The 25,091-nt window shown below is 35.5% G+C and overlaps 1 protein-coding gene and 2 long non-coding RNA genes across 3 annotated transcripts; all 3 read right to left on the bottom strand.

Annotated features, from left to right (window-relative positions):
- Window positions 1-1,293: 1,293 nt before the first annotated feature.
- LOC124451320 lies at window positions 1,294-7,194 on the bottom strand. Its single transcript, XR_006950406.1, has 2 exons — window positions 6,827-7,194; window positions 1,294-1,336 (listed from the first exon to the last, which is right to left on the bottom strand). It is a non-coding gene; the product is annotated as an uncharacterized LOC124451320 (long non-coding RNA).
- A 1,236-nt stretch (window positions 7,195-8,430) lies between these two features.
- On the bottom strand, window positions 8,431-19,366 carry LOC124451373. The gene is made up of 2 exons (XR_006950429.1): window positions 19,213-19,366; window positions 8,431-8,583 (listed from the first exon to the last, which is right to left on the bottom strand). It is a non-coding gene; the product is annotated as an uncharacterized LOC124451373 (long non-coding RNA).
- Window positions 19,367-21,966: 2,600 nt separating this feature from the next.
- Window positions 21,967-24,850, bottom strand: LOC124451976 (alpha-(1,3)-fucosyltransferase 11-like). The gene is given in 3 exon segments (XM_047002572.1): window positions 21,967-23,147; window positions 23,149-23,432; window positions 24,565-24,850. Coding segments are annotated over 3 exon segments (1,179 nt in total). The 3' UTR covers window positions 21,967-22,538.
- Window positions 24,851-25,091: the final 241 nt, after the last annotated feature.

The following is a 25,091-nucleotide window of genomic DNA, read 5'->3' as shown; positions in this document are numbered from 1 at the left end:
CTCAGGAATAGATGATCACTGATCTAAGACAGGATTTTAATGTCAATTGTTACGACACGATTTTGCAAACTGTAAACGGATTTTTTAAATTCATTAATCAAAACTTTCATACTTGGATATTCTCACACAAGTCACTTCATATTATAAAGAAACTTTGTTATCAAATAAACCATTTTAACTTACGAATACATTTCAAACATCAACTGCACGCATTATAATTACTTAGCTATCAGAAAAAACACTGTCGATACAACAGTAAAGGATGTAATCAAATTAGTCATGAAGATAATGTTAGTCTCATATGTGCAGTGACTTTAAGAAGCACATTGTAGTTTAAAAATCTCAATCTCAAACTATCTACTATCAAGATTAATCTTTGTTTTTAGTGTTATCATTTCTTTCTATATCATTGGGAATGTATTTGGTATATACATAAAACATCTCATTTCATGGTTGGGGAGAAAATTGTCGAATGGTGTGTGCTAATATTATTGGGCTAAGCGTATTACCGTGAGTAATGTAAAAATTCGTCACATTGCTCATGTTTAATGCAATATTTTAAGTAAAAAGAACTTCTTAGTGAAATGAAAGAATCATGGAATTTTCATTATGTACGAAAATCACACTTCCATACTGTATAAAATCATTTTATATTCTCGCTGAGTCGGTTGATGCAGAAGATTAAAAAAAATTGTTTTAGAAGATCTGACAGAACAGAAAACTTGCGTACATATTTTTTTTCAAAATATATGTCATTGTATTTATTAAACGCAGTGTTTTGGAAATATACCCAAAGGCCGAGAAATAAAAATAGACATGAATATTCATGATAGATACAATAAATAATGTTATGATAAATGACTTCCTTGGCCCCAAATGTGGACACTGTTTTTTTTCCAAAACAAAACGAAATGGGAGGGAAAACCGGTGGATCCGGTGAAAAACCCTCCAATCAATAAAAAAATCGAAATTTAGAAAAATTTCTTTAAATTTTTGTTGTTTTCAAGATTTTTCATATTTTTGTTGTTTTCAATGATCCCGATGATCTACTTTAACATGCAGCGTAGTCAGATCGTAGCTACGTCGTTCGTATCTTAAATTCGCAAAGCGACAAAAAAAAGCGGCGACAAAAAAGTCGGCTGACTACCCTATTTATTGACACCGCAATATTTTGTGTTTGAACAAAAGAAACGAAAACTTTAGTAGAGAACAAAAAATGAAAGAGTGCAGAGTGTTAACAAAAATTTTAATGAATAGACAAAAAATATAAACTAATAGCAGCTCATACATAAATCATATGAAAAATTCATTCAGTACGTTCGACCTGATCATTCACCTACCAATAACAATGAAAAATGAAATGACCAAAGTGACGTCGTGACTTGCATACAAACTATTTTTGATGTCTACTAGTCTTCATTCGATCAAAATTTCAATGTTGCTTTATTAAGACCTTCATTAATAACTGGCTTTCACTCGTGTGTTTTGTCCGAAAATTTGACAATTGTAAAAATTTAGTTTTACGGAAATTTTTAACGGTTGAATGAAAAAATGCGTTATACTGATTAATAGTATGTACAACGAAAGTCACAAGTGGGAATCTTTCAATAAGGACGCTTGTTTCTTCGTGCTTCTGTCCAACTTGATTGTTCATTCAATGTCTAGTTATTACAGACATAGCTACTCTATAAAAAAACACATTATAAATGTCAGTATAATGAATGAATAAAATAAAAAATTATGTATTTTGAAAAGAACAAAACTTTAATACCTGATTTTCAAGCATTGTCCTGGTCCGTCAGATCCAGGAGTCTTAGTAGGTCTCTTTCACTTTTTTCACAGCGCAGCTTTTACGTGTATATCGTAACGTGTATATCGTAACATGTATATCGTAACATGTATATCGTAACATGTATATCGTAACATGTATATCGTAACGTGTATATCGTAACGTGTATATCGTAACGTGTATATCGTAACGTGTATATCGTAACATGTATATCGTAACGTGTATATCGTAACGTGTATATCGTAATATGTATATCGTAACATGTATATCGTAACATGTATATCGTAACGTATATCGTAACGTGTATATCGTAACGTGTATATCGTAACATGTATATCGTAACGTGTATATCGTAACATGTATATCGTAACGTGTATATCGTAACGTGGATATCGTAACATGTATATCGTAACATATATATCGTAACGTGTATATCGTAAAGTGGATATCGTAACATGTATATCGTAACATGTATATCGTAACATGTATATCGTAACGTGTATATCGTAACATGTATATCGCAACATGTATATCGTAACGTGTATATCGTAACATGTATATCGTAACGTGTATATTGTAACGTGGATATCGTAACATATATATCGTAACGTGTATATCGTAACGTGTATATCGTAACATGTATATCGTAACGTGTATATCGTAACATGTATATCGTAACATGTATATCGTAACATGTATATCGTAACATGTATATCGTAACGTATATCGTAACGTGGATATCGTAATGTATATCGTAACGTGTATATCGTAACATGTATATCGTAACGTGTATATCGTAACATGTATATCGTAACGTGTATATCGTAACGTGGATATCGTAACATGTATATCGTAACGTGTATATCGTAACGTGTATATCGTAACGTATATCGTAACGTGTATATCGTAACATGTATATCGTAACGTGTATATCGTAACGTATATCGTAACGTGTATATCGTAACGTTTATATCGTAATATGTATATCGTAACATGGATATCGTAACGTATATCGTAACGTGTATATCGTAACATGTATATCGTAACATGTATATCGTAACGGATATCGTAACGTATTGTAACACGTATATCGTAACGTGTATATCGTAACGTGATATCGTAACATGTATATCGTAACATGTATATCGTAACGGTAACATATCGTAACATGTATATCGTAACATGTATATCGTAACATGTATACGTAACATGATATCGTAACGTGTATATCGTAACATGTATATCGTAACGTGTATTGTAACGTGGATATCGTAACATGTATATCGTAACGCATATCGTAACGTGTATATCGTAACATGTATATCGTAACACATATATCGTAACGTGTATATCGTAACGTGTATAACGTATATCGTATATCGTAACGTGTATATCGTAACGTGATATCGTAACATGTATATCGTAACATGTATATCGTAACATGTATATCGTAACATGTATATCGTAACGTGGATATCGTAACATGTATATCGTAACACGTATATCGTAACATGTATATCGTAACATGTATATCGTAACATGTATATCGTAACGTATATCGTAACATGTATATCGTAACGCGTATTGTAACGGATATCGTAACACGTATATCGTAACGTATATCGTAACGTATATCGTAACATGTATATCGTAAACGTGTATATCGTAACATGTATATCGTAACATGTATATCGTAACAGTGTATATCGTAACATGTATATCGTAACGTGGATATCGTAACATGTATATCGTAACATGTATATCGTAACATGTATATCGTAAAATGTATATCGTAACATGTATATCGTAACGTGTATATCGTAACATGTATATCGTAACGTGTATATTGTAACGTGATATCAACATGTATATCGTAACGTGTATATCGTAACGTATATCGTAACATGTATATCGTAACATGTATATCGTAACATGTATATCGTAACGGATATCGTAACGCATATCGTAACATGTATATCGTAACGTATATCGTAACACGTATATCGTAACACGTATATCGTAACATGGATATCATAACATGTATATCGTAACATGTATATCGTAACGTGTATATCGTAACATGGATATCGTAACGTGTATATCGTAACGTGTATATCGTAACGTATATCGTAACGTATATCGTAACGTGTATATCGTAACGTATATCGTAACGTGTATATCGCAACGTGTATATCGTAACGTGAATATCGTAACATGTATATCGTAACATGTATATCGTAACACGTATATCGTAACGTGTATATCGTAACACGGATATCGTAACGTATATCGTAACGTGTATATCGTAACGTATATCGTAACGTGTATATCGTAACGTATATCGTAACGTATATCGTAACGTATATTGTAACGTATATCGTAACGTATATCGTAACGGTATATCAACGTGTATATCGTAACACGTATATCGTAACACGTATATCAACATGTATATCGTAACGATATCGTAACATGTATATCGTAACATGTATATCGTAACATGTATATCATAACGTGTATCGTAACGTATATCGTAACACGTATATCGTAACGTGCATATCGTAACGTATATCGTAACGTGTATATCGTAACATGTATCATCGTATGATCGTAACATGGACATGTATATCGTAACGTGTATATCGTAACGTATATCGTAATATCGTAACACGTATATCGTAACATCCATATCGTAAATACATGGCGATCATAACGTGTATATCGTAACGTATATCGTAACATCTGTATAAATGCATCAACGTATATCGTAACATGGATATCGTAACGTATATCGTAACGTGGATATCGTAACATGTATATCGTAATATGTATATCGTAACAGTATATCGTAACATGTATATCGTAACGTGGATATCGTAACGTATATCGTAACATGTATATCGTAACGTGTATATCGTAACGTGGATATCGTAACATGTATATCGTAACATGTATATCGTAACGTGTATATCGTAACACGTATATCGTACTGTATATCGTAACATGTATATCGTAACATGTATATCGTAACATGTATATCGTAACGTATATCGTAACATTTATATCGTAACGCGTATATCGTAACGTAATGTATATCGTAACGTGTATATCGTAACGTATATCGTAACGTGATATCGTAACATGTATATCGTAACGTGTATATCGTAACTGTATATCGTAACGTGTATATCGTAACGTGTATATCGTAACATGTATATCGTAACGTATATCGTAACATGAGCATCGTAACGCGCATAATTGTAACGTGGATATCGTATGTATATCGTAACGTATATCGTAACGTATATCGTAACATGTATCGTAACATCGTATAACATGTACATCGTAACGTGATATCGTAACGTGTATATCGTAACATGTATATCGTAACGTGTATATCAACACATAATCGTAACATGTATATCGCAACATGGATATCATAACGCGACATCGTAACACGTATGTAATGCATATCGTAACATGGATATCGTAACACGTATATCGTAACGCATATCGTAACGCGTATATCGTAACGTGTATATCGTAACGTATATCGTAACGTGTATATCGTAACGCGTATATCGTAACACGTATATCGTAACGTGTATATCGTAACATGTATATCGCAACACGTATATCGTAACATGTATATCGTAACGTGTATATGTAACATGGATATCGTAACGTATATCGTAACGTATATCGTGTAACGTATTAACGTGAATCGTAACGTATATCGTAACATGTATATCGTAACGTATATTGTAACGTATATCGTAACGTGATATCGTAACGTGTATATCGTAACGTGTATATCGTAACATGTATATCGTAAAACGTATATCGCATACGTATATCGTAACGTTTATATCGTAAATGTATATCGTAACATGTATATCAAACATGACATCATAACGTATATCGTAACGTGTATATCGTAACATGTATATCGTAACGTATATCGTACATGGATCGTAACGCGTATATCGTAACATGCATATCGTAACGTGTATATCGTAAACGGATATCGTAACATGTATATCGTAACGCGTATATCGTAACGTGCATATCGTAACATCGTAACATGTATATCGTATCTTCATCAAAATACGTATATCATAACGCACGTAATCGTAACGTATCGTAACGTTTATATCGTAACATGTGTATCGTAACAAGTATATCGTAACATGGATATCGTAACGTGTATATCGTAACGTGGATATCGTAACATGTATATCGTAATATGTATATCGTAACATGTATATCGTAACATGTATATCGTAACGTGGATATCGTAACGTGTATATCGTAACATGTATATCGTAACGTGTATATCGTAACGTGGATATCGTAACATGTATATCGTAACATGTATATCGTAACGTGTATCGTAACATGTATATCGTAACGTATATCGTAACATGTATATCGTAACATCGTAACATGTATATCGTAACGTGTATATCGTAACACGGATATCGTAACGTGTATATCGTAACGTGTATATCGTAACGCATATCGTAACGTATATCGTAACGTGTATATCGTAACGTGTATATCGTAACATGTATATCGTAACGTGTATATCGTAACCTGTATATCGTAACGTATAACGTATATCGTAACATGTATATCGTAACGTATATCGTAACGTATATCGTAACATGTATATCGTAACATGTATATCGTAACGCATCGTAACTTGTATATCGTAACGTGTATATCGTAACGTATATCGTAACGTGTATCGTAACGTGTATATCGTAACGTATCGTAACGTATATCGTAACTTCCGCAATTGCAAATTGCAATTTGTTTATAAACGTTAAATAAAATTAGTAAAAGTAGCGAGTGAAAGCCAGCTATTTTCTCACAGCAGTTGACATCTTTATTGACATTTTTAGCTAATATGGGTGTTCGTCATGATTATGTTTCAAATTATAAAAATAGACCATCGGGATCCTTTTTGAATCTCTCATGCAGTTACTCATAGCTATAAGTTAATTTTAATACTTATCTACTCAACTTACAAACCACAAGACATAGATCATGTTTTTCCACTCGCTTGTTTTCCATCTTCGTAGATTATAGTCCAATCACCTCAATGTTAATGTTCACACGTACAAATGCCGTTATGCAATGTCCATTCAATATGTTTATACCATTCCATACACAAATTAATCGACGTAACCAATAAAAGGGCTACTCGTATTATGAATCGCCATTTCGATAGATTACTGTTTACAATGCACTCTAATGGTAATTTCAAGCGAAGGAAAGGGCTCACTTCAAAACCCCAGTTATATCATCACTCAAAGAATGCTTAGTGCAGATTTGATCTTCTATGAATGTCAGCTGACCACTTCCAGGTGAGTTCATATAACAATGGGGCCCATCATCATCATATAAACAAACAACTGACATCCACAAAGAATCCAAACTGCATATGAACATTTTTGGCCATGAATCACCATGACACATGAGTAATGACAAACTAGTAAGAGTAATTGAAGTGAATGACACAGGTGGTAAAGGGATTTTCACAACTCCATCCATGTGGGATCTACAATATAAGCTAGAAAATATGAAACACATGTACGACATTTCATGATAAAGAAATCTACATATGACGTTAATTGGCGTTTTTAAATTCACAATCAGATATATTGAGAATGAGCAAATTGTTATATGTTTTCTGTTGGTCTATCCAAATGGTAGAACATTCACCAAACATTGCACGAATAGCTTTAGTCGATTAAGTTTGAAAGATGTAACAAGTTTCAAACGATCAAAGGCTTAACATCGTTATTAAAGCATTTTACATTGAAAGCTTTCATATTACGAGGCCTGCCATTAAGACTAGTTGATTATTCCATGCAACTCATACTTCAGTAATCTGTCAGGAAAAAGACAGAATTCACCTTTCTTTCCTCAACGTTAAAGTGACTAAGTTTGAGTTGTTAACATTTGCTTAATCAAGTCATGACTAAAATTTTTTCTTGTAATTGGCCCCTTAGGAGCTTTTCACCTTTCACAAAGACAATGAGTAATCCTTCTATGCATTTGAACAAAAAATTCATTAGAATCTACTTTTTTTTGCGTTTTAATGTCGTTATGCAAAGCAAATATGCATGGTGTTGTAGGGTAAGATACATGAGACGATAATGAATTTATAAACTAGACTTTAATTTTGTCCAAATATTCATTGAATCTTGTAATTATATGTTGCTAAGTTAATGTTAGGAGAGAATTTAGGGCGTTCTGTTTTCCCCGAGTTTCTACTACTAAAAATATAGTAGACAGTCGTAGAAAAACGAGCAAAAAAACAGTTACGGCTCTCGCTCATTGCAAGTCTAAACCTTAATCTATGAAAACTGCAGTTCTATGCATTCCACCACATATAGCATTGGAGACAGATAGCAAATTTAGTGTATTTGTATTCATTGCATATATTCAGTTATAACTAATGTGACATTGAAGAAACAAACAAAAAATCAGTAGCATCAATGAATTGAGATTTTCACAAGATAGTCACTTACATTGGAAGTTTCAGGCCGTAGGATGTATTGTCATAAATGATATCGAAACAAGTAGCTACGTGTGTCACACATTTCATAAGGGTTTTCCTTTCAAATTTCTTTTGCTGCTGCTATCAACATTTACGACGTGGTACTGAGGGTATATATCTGTACATCGTGGCTTTCAAATGTTTAAATATGTGCGGTATGTCCTTGTTCAGTAGCATTCAGATATTGGCGGTCTTGATTTTTTATCAACACGTTTAAATACATCTGCAATTAAATGAGACATGTTTCGGTAACTTGTCATCAAGGAGAGTTGAAGGCAACAACTTTATTTTGCATGACACAATTACAAATCATTATACTTGTCGTTTATGTGTAAAGTTTTGTTCCATCTTATATGAACAACATCTGCCTTCCATGACGCCTCGTGGTTTATATGTGGCTTGAAGTGAATAGTATATTTATAAATAGTGTTAAGCATGTCATTATATGTATTTATTCAACATGATTGTTTAACCCTCAGGGAGCCGTGCCTTTTCAAAAGTTCGTAAACATCTTGTTTGGTGATTGTTGCCTGTGAGCATCAACTGCCTCTAGAGGGTTAAAACTCACAGTTTTTGCTTGAACAAATTACGGGATATCTATTAAATCTAATTTTTAAAAACAAAAATTATTGTTGTCAAACAAAAGAACTATGCTCTCCCTACATTAATATATATGAAATGCTAGTAAAAATTGACTATTTTTCGGTGATATTACGTCAATTATTTATTAATTAAACATATTCAGCCTATTAAATAACGCTAATATTATAATTTTGGGCTTGAAGATGTTGGTGACGTTAATGAGAACGCCTTAAACCATTCTCACAGTATATTAGCACAGAATCATGACTATACAGAAGGGTCACTCAGGTAGCCAACGTGTCCTTACAACGGTCATTATTACAGCCAGTTTATTAGGGTTTTTGACTTTTTCCCAACCTTCAAAATGATCCAAAGTCATGTCTAAAGTCAAAATATTCTCGAATTCATTATTAAGTATTGATGTCATGTAATTTTAATGAAAAGGAACGTATTTTATTATGATTATTATTATCTATTACAAATATAAATGTTAAAAAAATCTGAATCAAATATGACTAAAATCAGTGTTTAAAATATCCATGATAAAGGGACAGTCAAAGACAACTTTCCCAATAACCTAGGTCAATATTTAAAGTATGTTCGCGAGTTGAGGCAGATCGACTTCCTCGTATCGCAGTAATTGCTGACCTAATCAGTGCGAAAGACAGTTTACAACGCATCCACGCTAGCGTGATGCCATATTGCAGCTTTCTCTTTTGCCAGCAGATCAGCTAGCCGTTTATAAGCAATTGCAGTCTCTTTCCCCATACCACCTGATGTTGAAAAGACCAGTGATGAAAAAGCAGCATATTCAATCTCTTACTCGATCACCATATTCCCTTTTCTTAGCCATCTCATGCTGACGATAGAGTGCAGGTAGATTGGTGTTTTGGTAGCTCGACGCATTTGGGTAAAATACCCTTACATCAAAAAATGCATCTTGCTGTCTAGACCAAAAACCTTTAGCACGAATATCTAGTCTCGCTTCTTCTTGTCTATTGGCTGTACGAGGTAATATCACTTCCCCAGAAAGAGGTTGTAATTTTGGCTCTTTCACAACTGTCGAGCAAACTTCTGCCATCCACTGTGCTGTTATTCTCGAATTCATTATTAAGTATTGATGTCATGTAATGGTTGGAAACCAGTAACAAACCCTAATCAACTGGCTGTAATAATGGCCGTTGTAAGAACACGTTGGCAATTCTGCATAGTCATGATTCTACGCTAATATTGATTTTGGGCTTGAAGATGTTGGTGACGTCAATGAGAACGCCTATAAACCATTCTCAGGACCTTAACGTATCAAGATATAACTGCAAGATTCAATGAAGATTTGGTCAAAATTAAAATCTAGTTTCTAAATTGATTAAGGTCTTATGAATCCTAACTTACTTCACAACATCATGCATCGCTTTTTTGCATAACGACATCGTAAGATTCTAACGATTTTTATATTTAAACGCGTTTAACGTGGTCAAGACGTGGTCTCATATATTGACAACTAAAGTTTGAAAGATTTGGGCACAGAGTAATGATTATACAGAAGGGTCACTCAGGTGTACAACGTTCTCGTGACGGCCATTATTCTAGCCAGATGATTAGGATTTCTCACTTGTTTACAACCATTAAAATTACATGACGTCAATACTGAATAATGAATACAAAATCATCAAAGATTCCGACAAGAATGACTCTTCTGTATATTCTTATACTGTGGTAAGGGTTATAGCATGATCACGTGTGTTCTACGAGATTAAGAGGTCTATTTATTAATTAAATATATTTAGCTTATAAATTCATTAAGGTCTAATGAATCCTAACCTACCCTACTTAGGTAAAGTGAAATGGACCTGACTTACGTTAAAGCACAGAATAGGAAATGAACAGAAGGCCAACTCAGGGGTGCGATGTGTCCCAGATTTTTTATGCGCTTACGTCAGATCCGCCATTACTCTCGCAAGTACTGCGGTTGCTAACTACTATAAATTATACAATACAATGGAAATTTTTTTGTAAGAGAATCGCGCTTTCAAGTAAAATTCTTTAAAAAGGCACTGGCGTTTCGCTGGATACGTGTGGACGATAAGTGTAACCGCAACAAAATATTTGCGGATATTTACGAATCCGGATACGTGTGGACGGGTCCTAAGATGCCTTGTTTTCATTTAAGTGATTATAAGTCAGTAATGATTGTTTCAGTGTAAGAAAAGTACTTAAAATTCAATGAAAAGATATAATATCGAGCTATTTACATAGTTAGAGGTATCAGATTACTGTGAATGTGTAAGTGTGATGTTATGTATAGTTAGGGTGAGGTGTTGAGACTAGAAAAGCTTCAGAGGGATGGATCTGCCTTGGGCGTTAAGTGAAGGTTTTAGCTTGAGATGATGAGGCTTTCGTGGATCATGAGGTTCATTGTGTCGGAGCCGGATGAGAGGATTTTAAAACCGTCTGGGAAAGCAGGGTGGTTTGAGGAGTTACTATGAAAAAGAATACTTGACATTAATGGGATAGTAAGCGTTTTCCAGTCAAAGGAGAGACCCCCAAGTGTTTCGTGATTCTGGTGTGTAAGTGGCGTGTGGTTTGACCCACACACGATGCGCAACAGCATCGACACATAAATAAACAACACCAGACCTCAGAGACTTGCGAATTTTATCCTTAACTGGAAAAATGAAGAGATTCGTGTGGGGTATGAAAGACGAATCTGACATTGAGATGAGGAAAGCAGCGTTGTAGAGACGATTGATTTGTGTGCGGATTTGTAACAAGTGACAGCCGGTGAATGAGAGACAAAATACACTATTTTCTTTGGGACAAAAGACAGGTGTTTTTCGAATTTTGCGTCAAAGAAACGACGGACAATGTGGTCGAATATATTAGTTAAATAGCAATTGAGTTTGAATACTTTTCTGGTGGTTTCAATTTGGACATGAATAGTCTCATAACTAGAGCTGAGGTTGAACAAGCGGTGTAACAGGCCAAAGATGAAGTTGCGTTTATAAGAAAGTGGGATAAAGCTGTAAAAGTTTGTGAAAAGACCGGTGAATGTGGGTTTATGATATACAGAGGTGGTGAATTTGTCATTTGAGCGATAAATTTACATGTCTAAAAACTGTAGTCGTCCATTATTTTCCGTCTCAGAGGTAAACGTGATGTTGGGGTGTTGATGGTTGATGTATTCTAAAAAGACAGGAACGTGATCAAGTGATTTAAAAAGAAGGAAGCAGTCATCGACATATCGTATGTAGAGAACAGGTTTGAATTTGTGGGGACAGTTTTAAATACATGAAATGTTGGCAAAAAGGGGGCCAAAAGGACTATCCATAGCATCACCATCAATTTGGTGGTATAAGCGGTCGTTAAACATAAATTTGCAATTAATAGATAGCGTTAGTAGATTACTGAATTCGGTGCGGGTGAGTCCATGAAATTGTTTATGGTTAATAAAAAGAAGATCACTGATGATATTGATTGTTTCATGAAGAGGAATGTTGGAGAAAATCGAAGTTACGTCAAAACTAGCCATAACAACTTTAATAGAGTTGATGTTAGTGTTAAGTATTTCTTATACGAAGGAGAATGAGTCCTTTATCATGGAAGACTTTGTGGAGATGGGTGTAATCAGCAGAATGAAACATTTAGCTAGTTTATACGAGATTTATAGAAGATAGAATGGGTCGTAAGGGAATGGTTGGTTTGTGAATTTTTGGAAGTCCATATAGTATACCTATGCGTGAGCCAGTCGGTTAGAGTTTATTGTAAGTTTATTCATCAATTGATTTCGTTTTCTTGAGTTGTTTGAGTAATGATTTCACCTGGGTTTCACGTTGTAGGGTGACTTTCACAGGGTCTTCGCTTATGAGTTCAAATTTTGAGGAATCGGAGAGGATTTCTGACATTTTGTTATTGTAGTCGGTTTTATTAAGGATGACAACGGCATTGTCCTTATCTTCAGACTAATTATCTGAAGATGTCTTGAGTAAAGACGAAACGTCACTCTTTTAATAAATTTCATATAACCAAATTGTTTATGACTATGTTTAAAATTATTTGTTGGGCTTTAATATTTATATTGAGAATCCGCTTCCCGCCTGGCACTTCATTGGCAACAATATTGATAAATCGATATGACAATAAAACGCTTAAAGTATTCAGAAAGTATCAACGCCTCGAGCTCAAACTTGGTAAAGCTAAATTGAACTTAAAATTCCTTACAACATGTAAAAAGCGTTGAGAAATACCACGTTTCTTGTGGTTCAAGGTTGCAAATCGCCGTCTGCGTAATTCTAGCGCCTATCGTCAATGTCAAAGCAAAGTACTCCTCGAAGAAATAAACGACAAACACTCTAGTATACGCGTGCTATCTGCACAAGTGACAACGACCCATTCTCATCTGGCTTCATCCGTATCTACACTAGACTTTATACATTTCAAGAATGTTTCAGATCGTGAGAGCTCGAAGAAATTAAACCAACACCAATGCATACAAGATCGAAAGCCTTTTCACCTTTGCGCTAAGAACGACAATAACATTCAAATCAACCCCGACAAAGTGGTGCTCAATTCTCGAACAGGTTAATCACCAACAAAGAAAAAGAAATCCTTTCTAAGTGTTTAAATTTTGCCATTCCACCTACTAAGTTAAACCACTGTAATTTTCTCGCACCCTTCGATAAATTCTTCGCCGCAACTCATAATGAAAGCATCTATGAACACTCTGGTTTTCACTATATATCCGTAAAAACTCGAATGAAAGACATCGCACTATCTGGTCTTCGCAGCTACAGCCATCCTAGTTTTATTTTCAAAAGACGAAATCAAAAGTTCTAAATGACCTGAAGAATGACAATAGCATTGTTGTCATATAAAATAAGGAAACACAACACACGTAAGATGATTCTTTGTAAATATTGTTTGTGTTATGAAATAATTTGAGAAAGAAAACGCTTCAAATGTAGAAAAATTCGATTCTAATGAAACAAAATGACAAAAGTACAAAACTGTAGTTATGATATGACCAAACGTACATTTGAGCCCGTGTTACAAAGTAAACATGGGGACATACTTCATAACAATGCCACGGTATAGAGAATATAGTAGTCCAGCTGTTATGACAAAAAAACCACCTAACCCTTCACTTTGATGATACGAGTATGAAACTTTCTCACATTCTTACTATGCCTAGTAACACAAAATTTTGATATAGGGCCAGCCCATATTTTACATTTAAAACGTGTTCTGCGAATGTCGTGTTTGATGACGTCATCGGTAGTAAAAAAAAATAAAGTTCAGAGAAATCTGCAATTTCCTGTATATTCTTATACAACAGCTAAAGACGATAGAAAACTATATTACAACTTTTCTTTTGGGCAATACTTTCCCAAATATTGTGCATGGAATATTCTGAAAAGTGCTGAGTCAGCACTATATATATATATATATATATATATATATATATATATATATATATTATATACAAAGTGTATAACAATGTGCCCTCCGGCTATCACCATAGTAAAATGGTGACTCCTGCACTTGGGACACAGGACGTACGGTTTATATATATATAAAGTACGGTTTATATATATACGGTTTATATATATATATACGGTTTATATATATATATACGGTTTATATATATATAAAGATATCCATCCAATCACATTAATCCACCCACTAATCCAATTAGACGCTCTAAACGTCTCCAAGCTAAAAGCACGTGTAAATAAATATCCTCATTCTGATGAAGGCTCGAAGCAACGAGTCGAAAGCTCAATAAAAATCATTTAAAATCCGGAGAAACGTTTATCTTTTATATATTCAATGCCTGGATTACAAATTTTCAAACTTATATATAAAGTGTATAACAATGTGCCCTTCCGGCTTTCAGCATAGTGCAATGATAAATCGTATCGAAACAATGAAGAACATTCAAGTTTCTTTAAGATATATTACCTTACTTGTGTTAGCATTCAGAATAACCTAATTGATTCTCAACTCGTGCATAAAATCGTACGCACTGACCAACCATAAAGTAATCTATTACTATGTCCTTACTTGTTCTTGTTGTAAAACTTTGCTTTAAGATTGTAATGACGTGTGTCGAGGATTCCGCTCCTTGGCTGGTTCACTAACACTCTTTGTTTTAAACCTTTTATTTTACAAGCTAAACAAGCTACACAAGTACATCACTGGTGTATATTTACGCTATCTATTAGAGTTTATTATTTACATGTTATTTATACTATTGGTAATTACATTGGTAATTACAATGACGTAAAGGAAAGTCGAGCTTTCTTTACGTCAATAGCAGTACTCACTCTTTCATCGCGTTTCAAGTTCTCACCCGTTGCAACAAAAAATTTGCGTGTTCAATGTAATCTAGAAGATTCTTTTGATCAAGATGTACACACAACAAGGCATGCACATGTAGTGTCAATAACTGCTTCCCTTGTAGAATATTATATAACTCATGGACTGGAAACTATGCATAATTTGTCAAAAAGACACTGCAGAACGTCTACAATGTCCATCAAATTCAAAAAGAAAGGATGCAGGAGTTGGGTACACCTCATTTGCGAAAAATCTGCAAGAATTTATTAAAATTGATATGTTCCCGGTGAATTTAGACGTAAAGGGTCTCGATAGAGGTAATGGAATAGAAGAAACGCTGAAAGAACGCGAAGCATCATGGCATAAGTCATGTAGGGATCTTTTCAACAATACAAAATTGCAACGTGCCCTGAAAAGAAGTTTAAGTGCGGAGAAGACAGACGAAGAACAAACATCTGAAATCGAAAAAGGAAGTCCAGTTAAAGCCAGAAGAGCAAGCTTCCCTGCAGTTTCAAAGAACGAGTGCATTTTCGGGGATAAACCAGACAACTCTTCAAACCTTCGTGCAGCTTCAACGCTTGAGATAGACGGCAAAGTTAGGGAATGTGCTGTTTTGCTAAACGACAGACAACTTATAGCAAAAGTATCGAATCGTAATATGGTAGCAATGGAGGCAAAGTACCATCCTAAATGTCTTATTTCTCTCTATAATCAAGCAAGGGCAATGAAGGCTGAGACGTCAACAAACGCTGAACGTTCAGGACCAAGTCTTGATGGGATAGCGTTTGCTGAACTTATTGCTTATATTGAAGAACGACTAGAATCAGATTGTTTAGTTTTGCTTAAGATGACGGAGCTGGCAACATATTTTACATCCAAATCAAGCTTGCTTAACCATCTCTCAACTTATTGTCTTCAATTGCACATCACGCGAGCGTGAAGCGTCAAGACCTCATCACACTAGAGAAAAAGAATGTCCCGTACCAATATATACGTCCCTCAAAATTTATGGAACTACGAGAGATAAATCACTTATCGACGCTTTTTTCAAGTTGGGATTGTGCATCTCGTACGATCGGCTTTTATCTGTTTCTTCCGACATTGCTAATAAAGTAATAGCAAGGTACGAGAGAGATAACGTTGTTTGCCCGTCGAAGTTACGGAAAGGATTGTTTACAACTGCAGCAGTTGACAACATAGATCATAATCCCAGCTCCACAAGTGCACAAGTCTCTTTCCACGGTACAGCAATTTCGTTCGTGCAGCATCCAACAGTTCATGAAAATGGTGAGAGTAGAGAAGTAGACTTATTTGATTCGTCTATTTCTAGTTCCAAAAAAATTTCACAGCTTCCACCATCATTTTGTAATGTCCCACCAGTGACTCTAACATGTGGCGAACTTTATGCCCCTCCACTTCATACCGTTATGCAAACTGTGTCTACCACCGTCAACGAAAGGCAAGATCTGGAGGAAGACTGGCTTAAACATGTGCGACATCTCGTTCAAAAGGAAGACCTGAGTAAGGACAGGAAGAAAAAGAGTTTCGTCAAAAGATAAAGTAAATATGCAAACTCTGAAACTAGACTGTGCTTTAATTTCAAGATTGTATATAGCCAGTCAAAATCGAAGTGGTGATCTCGATGATTTCTTTAAATATGAGAACCAACCATGGCCCCATCTCTCACAAGCAGGAAGTTTGCGTACTGGTAATAAAGCAGACTTTACAAAGTGTATCGAGCCCATTACCAAAGTTCAGTCACCAACTCCCGATGTTATTACTTTAGACGGGGCTGTTGTTGTTCAAATGATTTCACCTGGAACTTGGGAAACGTTCGAAGAGTACGCTCAGTTTGCTTTCCTTCCTTATGTGTTAAAGCAATTTCAATCAGCTAAAAGAATTGAATTTAGTATGGGATGTATACAAAGAGGATTCGCTGAAAAAACGCACGGGAGAAGAGAGGCTTTGGTCAACGCCGCAAGGTTTCATCGACAGCAGGTATCCCTACTGACTGGAAGGGCTTCCTGCGCGTAGATGCCAACAAAATGGATCTATTCAATTTCTTAGCGCAGAAAGTTATTTCCCAGCAGATTCCAGAAGGAAGAGAAATTTACAGTACATTTGAAGAAAAGGTCTTGTGCTTCCCTAAAAGAACCGAAGTATCAATGTTGGAACCATGTAATCATGAAGAGGCTGACACACGATTGATGGTGCACGTGTTCGATGCAAGTGACTGCGGCCACCAGAGGATTGTTGTAAGAACAAATGATACTGACGTATTGATACTGGCCATTTCGATTGTGAAAAACATCAAAGCAGAAGAATTATGGATTCTTTATGGCACAGGAAAGCACTCGCGTTATATTCCCGCGCATACAATTGCATCGACTATCGGACCTGACAAGGCATCTGTTCTACCGTTGTTTCACGCATTTACGGGGTGTGATACTGTTTCCTTTTTTGGAGGTCGAGGAAAGAAAACTGCATGGGATGTATGGAATGTATTTCCAGAGCTAACATTAGCGTTGCAAGAGCTAAATTTGTTGCCAGAAAGGATTGATTGTTCGTCCTTGCAGGTAATTCAGAAACCGCCAAAGGCATGTATTATCTATCAAATAAGGTCCCTATTATGATTCATATAATGTTTTGCAGGTGATTGAGTGATATGTGGTCCTCTTATACGATCGTACAAGTAATCTCACCAGAGTCAATGAAGCTAGACAAGAGTTGTTTGCCAAAAGTCCAGAACACTGGATAACATTCCACCAACCAAGAAGCGTTGCTCCAGCACACTAAGCGTGCATTGTTGCAAGGTGGATATTTCTGGGGCAGTGCTGCTTGAAAGAGCAGGTTATACCAACTCCGTCAGGTTGGGGCTGGTACCGTGATGAAAATTCTTGGTTACCAAAGTGGACAAATCTCCCTCAAGTTAAAGATGCCTGTTATGAACTTATTCGTTGCGGATGCAAAAGTTCATGTTCTAGTCGTTGTAAATGCGTCAAAGCACATTTAGTTTGTACTCGTTTGTGTGATTGTGGGGGTGATTGTCAATAACATGAGGGCATTAAAATTATTTTAATATTACTGTTCTTCGTTAGGCGCTTTTCCAATGTATTTAAGAAAGAGCAACAGCACTAAACAAAAGTGCTGAGTCAGCACTTTTAAAACACTTTTAATGTAGAATATTTCAGAATGTATTGCTCAAAAGCAAAAGTTGTAATATAGTTTTTTTTATCGTCTTTAGCTGTTGTATAAGAATATACAGGGAAATTGCAGATTTCTCTGAACTTTATTTTTTTTACTACCGATGACGTCATCAAACACGACATTCGCAGAACTCGTTTTAAATGTAAAATATGGGCTGGCCCTATATCAAAATTTTGTGTTACTAGGCATAGTAAGAATGTGAGAAAGTTTCATCCTTGTATCATCAAAGTGAGGAATTTCGTCATTAACAGCTGGACTATAAAGCAAGACCACTCCATTGAGTTTTTTCGTGCCACGCATATCTTATTACGCATGTGACTACCATATTGGCAGCCAGTAAATTGCATTTTGTGACCAATAGGATTGACGATATGGCAAAGGGCAGCCAGTAAACTAATTAAATATACAGCAGCCAATTGCAAAGCGAAGTGGCCCTACTGTTGTATATTCCTTTACTGTGGATATGCTGACCCGAAGGAAACAAGAAAAAACTTATATAAACACTATTGAGTGCTTTACAACAAATAGCGTTTTGTATAGACAACTGAAAATTACGTGAAAGAGCTAGGAGAGTTGTTTGCAACATGTTTAGGTCGGGTTGCGTTTGCCTAAGTATAAAGCTAATTTAAGATTAATAGAGAATTGAGATATTTTCAGTGTCTAAGATAGAGAAGCAGGAGCGGGTGTATTTAGATTTTTTGTTCATTAAATTATTAACTTAATAAACCTTGTATCCTCTTTAATGAACGGAAGAATGCTTAAACTCTCTATCAGCGAAATTAGAACTGGCAATCCAAATGGATTCAAATCAGACTCTGGTCGCTGAAATAAGGAACTTTGAGGATCTGAATGAAAAGCATCAATCATGTGATCAACATTTCGTTGATCCATTATTATCATTGTGATCTTCTTTTGAAATGGCCATGTTTGTAGAGCATCGTAATCACCTAGAAATAATATCATACACAATATAAATATTTATAATAATATGATATAAGTCTTAATAAATCCCAAGGCATACCTTTCCCGTCTATCATCATTTATTTTCGTACATGATCAATAAAACTAAAAAGTATCGCATCTTACAAACAATTGTAAGCTTTAGTCTGCTTTTTCGGTGAATTGAAAATAAAAATCTTTGCCTTTATACTCTTCATACCATGTTCAACACTATTCAACAACTTGTTCCAACTAGACATCTAACTTCTAATCCTATCTATTCCAAACAGCACAAAGAGTCAAGTGACGTATTCTGAACTCTTAGAACGTCTCAAAGGTTAGGTGATAGGATCAAACATCATGTACCAACTTCAATCAGAAATAGAACGATTCCATCAAGACAACAACCAAAACGTGATTGTGAGAAAAATTAGTTTAATGTGACTCTGCGATAGGTAAACGTCTCTTGAATAACTCCCATTGTGCTGATTCTTATTCATACAACAATTTTAGAATCATTAAGAAATGCCATTCATTCTTTCAGTTACGCGTCATAGAAGCTGTTTTAATTAAGTTAACCAATCCCGTCCTTGCAAAAGGATTATGTTTTCAATTTATCTTTGTTTTGAGCGTCATCTCCCCATTTGGAGATGACGTACATTCTTTCTTGGCTTTACAAATATCGGTAGATTTTAAATTTTTATTTAGCAGACGTTGACATCTAAGGAGTGGTCTCCCAAAATGCATTGTGTCGTTTAATTTCACTATTAAATTATTACTTTTACCATTCACAATGGTATTTGCGATCTTTAGAACGATTTTCAGATTTGTCACCACGACAAAGTCTCTATTTTATTAATTAGTTATTAATTTAATTACGCATGCGTCATTGATATGGTCATGTGACTGAATTTGAGAACATGTAGTCGTAAGCTATTAAAGCTTAGTATTTCGTTTGTATTCTATATGTTTTTGATAATAAATCGTTGAGTAATTAACAAATTCGATGATGCAAAAGCTTGAAGAATCCCTTATTACAAGTAAATACACATGCTAAGAGATTACAAGTATTGAATTTTCTCCGGTTTTGTGCATACGTGTGGACAGGTGGAAACGATTTAAATACGCTATGTGTGGACGCAAATTTGTCCAGTTTTGTGCATACGTGTGGACAGGTGGAAACGATTTAAATACGCTATGTGTGGTCGCAAATTTCTCCGGTTTTGTGCATACGTGTGGACAGGTGGAAACGATTTAAATACGCTATGTGTGGTCGCAAATTTGTCCGGTTTTGTTCATACGTGTGGACAGGTGGAAACGATTTAAATACGCTATGTGTGGACGCAAATTTGTCTGGTTTTGTGCATACGTGTGGACAGGTGGAAACGATTCAAATACGCTATGTGTGGTCGCAAATCTGTTCAGAAACGGAGGAAAAATCTCCGTATTTTTAAAAATATGTATACGTGTGAACATGGAGTTAGTGCAATAAAGTCCTGTTGCAGGATTTTAAAATCCAATGCAGACAGCACAATCAGGGCCAATACGTCTGGGAGAAGGGGTGATACACCCCAAATCTTGGACTCGTAGGCAAATAGCAGGAACTTTTCTGGCGATTTTTTTTTATTATGAAATAAAAATACAATCTGATGTACTGAGCGATATGACACAAAAAGTAATATTATCAAAATATTAAATTGTTCCATAGTTTCCCAAAGTACATCGTGTAAATTGCCGTAAATCCTTCTCCACATGTCTTCATTTCTCCACATTAAATTTACGAATCCAGTATATTCGTATCTCGTATCATTAGGTTAATTAGTCCGTGTTGTTACCCGTGTGAAATTTATTGTATCGAAGAATAGTTACTAGTATTCACTTGCAATAATTACGAACTCACATGTCATGCCTTGTTGAATAATATCTTTGAGAGGAATATATGGTCTATAGAGTACAAACGTAATTTAGGAAATATAATATAAACGATAGGTGAGATAAGCACGGTTACATAATGACAATTTGCTACATACATATCAACACTGGTTTAAATGTTTAAATACAAGCACAGTGCATCAAGTCTCATCACAGTGTAGTATTCTCTCAAACGATATATATTTGATGTTTGCCAAATTCTGCGAAGCTTATGCTTGCGTAATGTCTCCAGCTGTTAAATTTCAACATAATAAAATAAAAAACAGAAAGGTTATGCGCACCAAACACAACGTTAGTTGTATTTACAAAATTTTGTTGTGCAAATCGATGAAATGAAATGGAAAATAGTCCGTTATAGTCCTAAGTAAACTGAATACAAAGTAACACACGCTGTGTTCTGGAGATAACGAAAAATAGCTAAAATATTTGCATCGATTGAGAAAAGAGGAAGCAATTAGTTCATTATCTTTTTTGTTTATGTGATAACAAAAGCTATAATTCAATATCAAAATAAATTTTATGGCCAAAAATGCACCAGCCAGCAACTATTATGGGTGAAGAAAGTAGGTGGCCCATCTATGGTAATGTCAAGATAAATTACTACAACAAATTTTGGCGTAAATTTGCATTTCTAAGCATCTTAGAGATAATTAAGTGCATTGTTAAAATTATATTCTTTACAAATTCATGACTACTAGTGTTTTTCTGAAAGTACTATGAATAAAAATTGACGAGCTAAAATTTATTTTTCAACGAACTCTGAACCACTACAGAAGGAAGTGTTGTTACTAGAAGATAGCAAATACAAGTTGGTAAGCGTTACGACCAAATTCAAATGGTGCCTCCAGATTTCTAAAAAGTTACGATATCACAAACAATAAACCATCACGGGTTTCAAAGTCTAAGATAAATACTTTGGAATTGTTCCTACAAAGCATTGTAGGTACCTTCGTAATACTGGGCCTGAGTGTACAAAATGCGTTGGTCGACTTATTGCATCTAAACAAAATAAACGAGTTTAGAACATTGTTTGTCCAATTTTCTTATACTCAAAATCGAAAACAATGCAGATATCAAACGTTTTAATTCCTTACTAACTCGGTACATATCATTTACATGCAGTAAATTGTTTCTATAATTTCATTCATCTTTGCGGCCAGTCCGTCATGTGTACCAAGGTCACTACGGTGTAATTCCCCAGTCTTCATATTCTCTTGTTTTACAAAAGTCAGGTTTAAGACCTTCTTTGTGCCCTTTTCCATCCGATACTCCCTGGCACACATAACACCATTGTCTAAATTTACTTTCCCAAAATCTTCCAATCACAGTGTCGTTAATATGACCTAAGCCTTTTACTTTCCATTCCAAGAACTTATTATACTCAGTTTTGTTGTTCATTAGAAACTTAAGTCGCTCCGCCAATTGTTTGGGTGACTTAAATTCTCGGACATTGATAATGGCATTTTTCAGATTTCCAGGTAAAAAATCATTAATTTTATCCGTGCTCATCACCACAGGTACTGCACCTGCGTTAAGTGCATTAAGAATTTTTTCATCAACATAGTAATCACAATCTTGGTTGAAAAACACAATAACAAACTTGTATAATTTTTCCACATCTTGTTTTGCTTCTCTAAAGTTTGGTGCCCAGCGTCCTACTATACCATCTTTATTATGTAAACATCCACCATAGGAATCGACATGAACATGTTCCATGAGATGTCTTATATACGCTGTCCTGACAGCTTCGCAGTTGGAAAGAGTAGCAATAATTCCTCCCGTTTTTTTTCTCAAACGGAACCGGTGGATCTAAATTTGGCTTTGTGAAGAGTGGTGTAGGAAAATCAGAATCAAGTCGATAGCTTCTCGACAATTGAAACTGTGACATAAAGTTGCCGTCAGAAAGTATAGGAGTATAAACAGGATTTTCCATACCCGTTAGGATCCAGGGAACATCTTTTGATGGAGGTAGAGGATATGGATCTCTTGAATGTACAATAAATCCATTTGCTTCTTTAGCTCGCTTATGGTCTGATGTAACCTCACAGGCCACAGGACATTCGCCTTCTTTGTCACCTTTGGCAAGTTTACTTCAAAGGATGCGGGTGAAGCACCAAAAAATTTACTCCAAAACAAAAGAACTATTTTACCTGTTCGTAATGGAGACGATGTTATATTTATTGCAATGATAGACGTTGTTTCGGACTTATAAGTAGACACTGTTTTAGATTCATTATAGAAATTGTTCCAATTTGATGAGTAGACGTTGTTTCAGGTTGACGAGTAGACGTTGTTTCAGATTTATTGGTAGGCGTTATTTCAGGTTGATGAGTAAACGTAGTTTCAGATGCAGGAGCATATTTTATCACAAACTCATTTTTGTAAAGATAGATGATCGTAGTAAAACCCACAACAAAAAAAACGATGGATATGCGGAACTGCATACTACATCCCTTATGAGATAAAGTGGCCATATTTACGTAAGCGAGAGTAGATCGAGGTGTTCGTAAAACCTATATCTATACAAGTTGAAACTGAAAAAGAAAATGTGATAACATGTTAGCAAGTTTTATATGTGACAAAATGTAACAATAAGTTAAAGATATATTTCTGTCTTCAACAATGTCAAATTTTCATGAAATGTTGTTAATATAATAAAACATTAATGAAATGGTCACTCGCTTACAACGCAATAAGCATCTTACATGATTTGACAAAACGTCTCCATTTTATAAACATGAGCATGCTATGTTTGCTACAATCTTTTCTTAAAATTAAACAGCCACGTGCATATATTATACATCTTATTACTAGCAAACAAGGTTTTTGGCTTGATGAAAGTTGACATTACCACTCACATGTATGCTAATTAAATGGACGTACAATTTCATCATAATTGTCATGCACGTGGGGCATCTTTAACGAAATTAAGTCATTCATACTCGTTTCTTACGAAAATTTCGACTGAAGAGAAGGAAAAACTGGAAAGGCTTCGTGCTAGAAGAAGAGGACATCGCGGACTGTGTACTAAACTCGAGAAAGAGTCAGTTGAATTGTTTCGAACTCTGAAATCTCCTGTAATCGGTACGTATTTCCAGCATCGCTCGCAGTAGGCAGCGTAGGATAGAGAGGCGCCGTCGACACCAGAAGGGGGCGCGGATGGCTCACACAAAGTCATACTGCTCCAATAGCAATGTCACTATCGAACCTAAGGTAGAAGATGTTGAAGAAAACCCAATAATGCCCCCCGCGTCAATCTCTAATGCAGGGTTGAAAACTGTGAAAGCTGAAACCAGCCTGCGTGGCTTGCGCACTTCGAAAGTTGTCTTTTCGACATCATTCACTTTCAGCCGGACTGTCGCAACATCGTTTACAGCAGCCGCGATCCTCATGCGAAGCACTCGATTCGAGCTGAGAACTGGGTCAAGCGTAGACCATACGCCGGCCCCCCTCTCCGCCTGCAGAGTAATACGCGCAGAAGGGCGTCCCACCATCGTCGCAGCTCTATCGGAACGATGATACTAAATCGCTTGGCGGCCTGAGCTTAGGTGAGAACAACCTCCAGCTGCGTACGGGTGGGGCGGTCCAAAGCGTATTTCCATATAGGGATCAAGCTCAGTGGATCTTGCGAACAAGGCCTCGAGCGTTCAATGTAGCAACACACTTGCTAGTGATGCGGCTCCCGTTAATGAGGAGCGCATTGATAAAGGCAGCCTCGCTAGTCATCTTGACTCT

The sequence above is a fragment of the Xenia sp. Carnegie-2017 genome, unplaced genomic scaffold (assembly GCF_021976095.1).
Source record: "Xenia sp. Carnegie-2017 unplaced genomic scaffold, XeniaSp_v1 HiC_scaffold_24, whole genome shotgun sequence".
Lineage (NCBI taxonomy): Eukaryota > Metazoa > Cnidaria > Anthozoa > Malacalcyonacea > Xeniidae > Xenia > Xenia sp. Carnegie-2017.
Note: the sequence above shows the minus strand (reverse complement) of the source record. Positions and strands in the feature narration are given on the sequence as shown.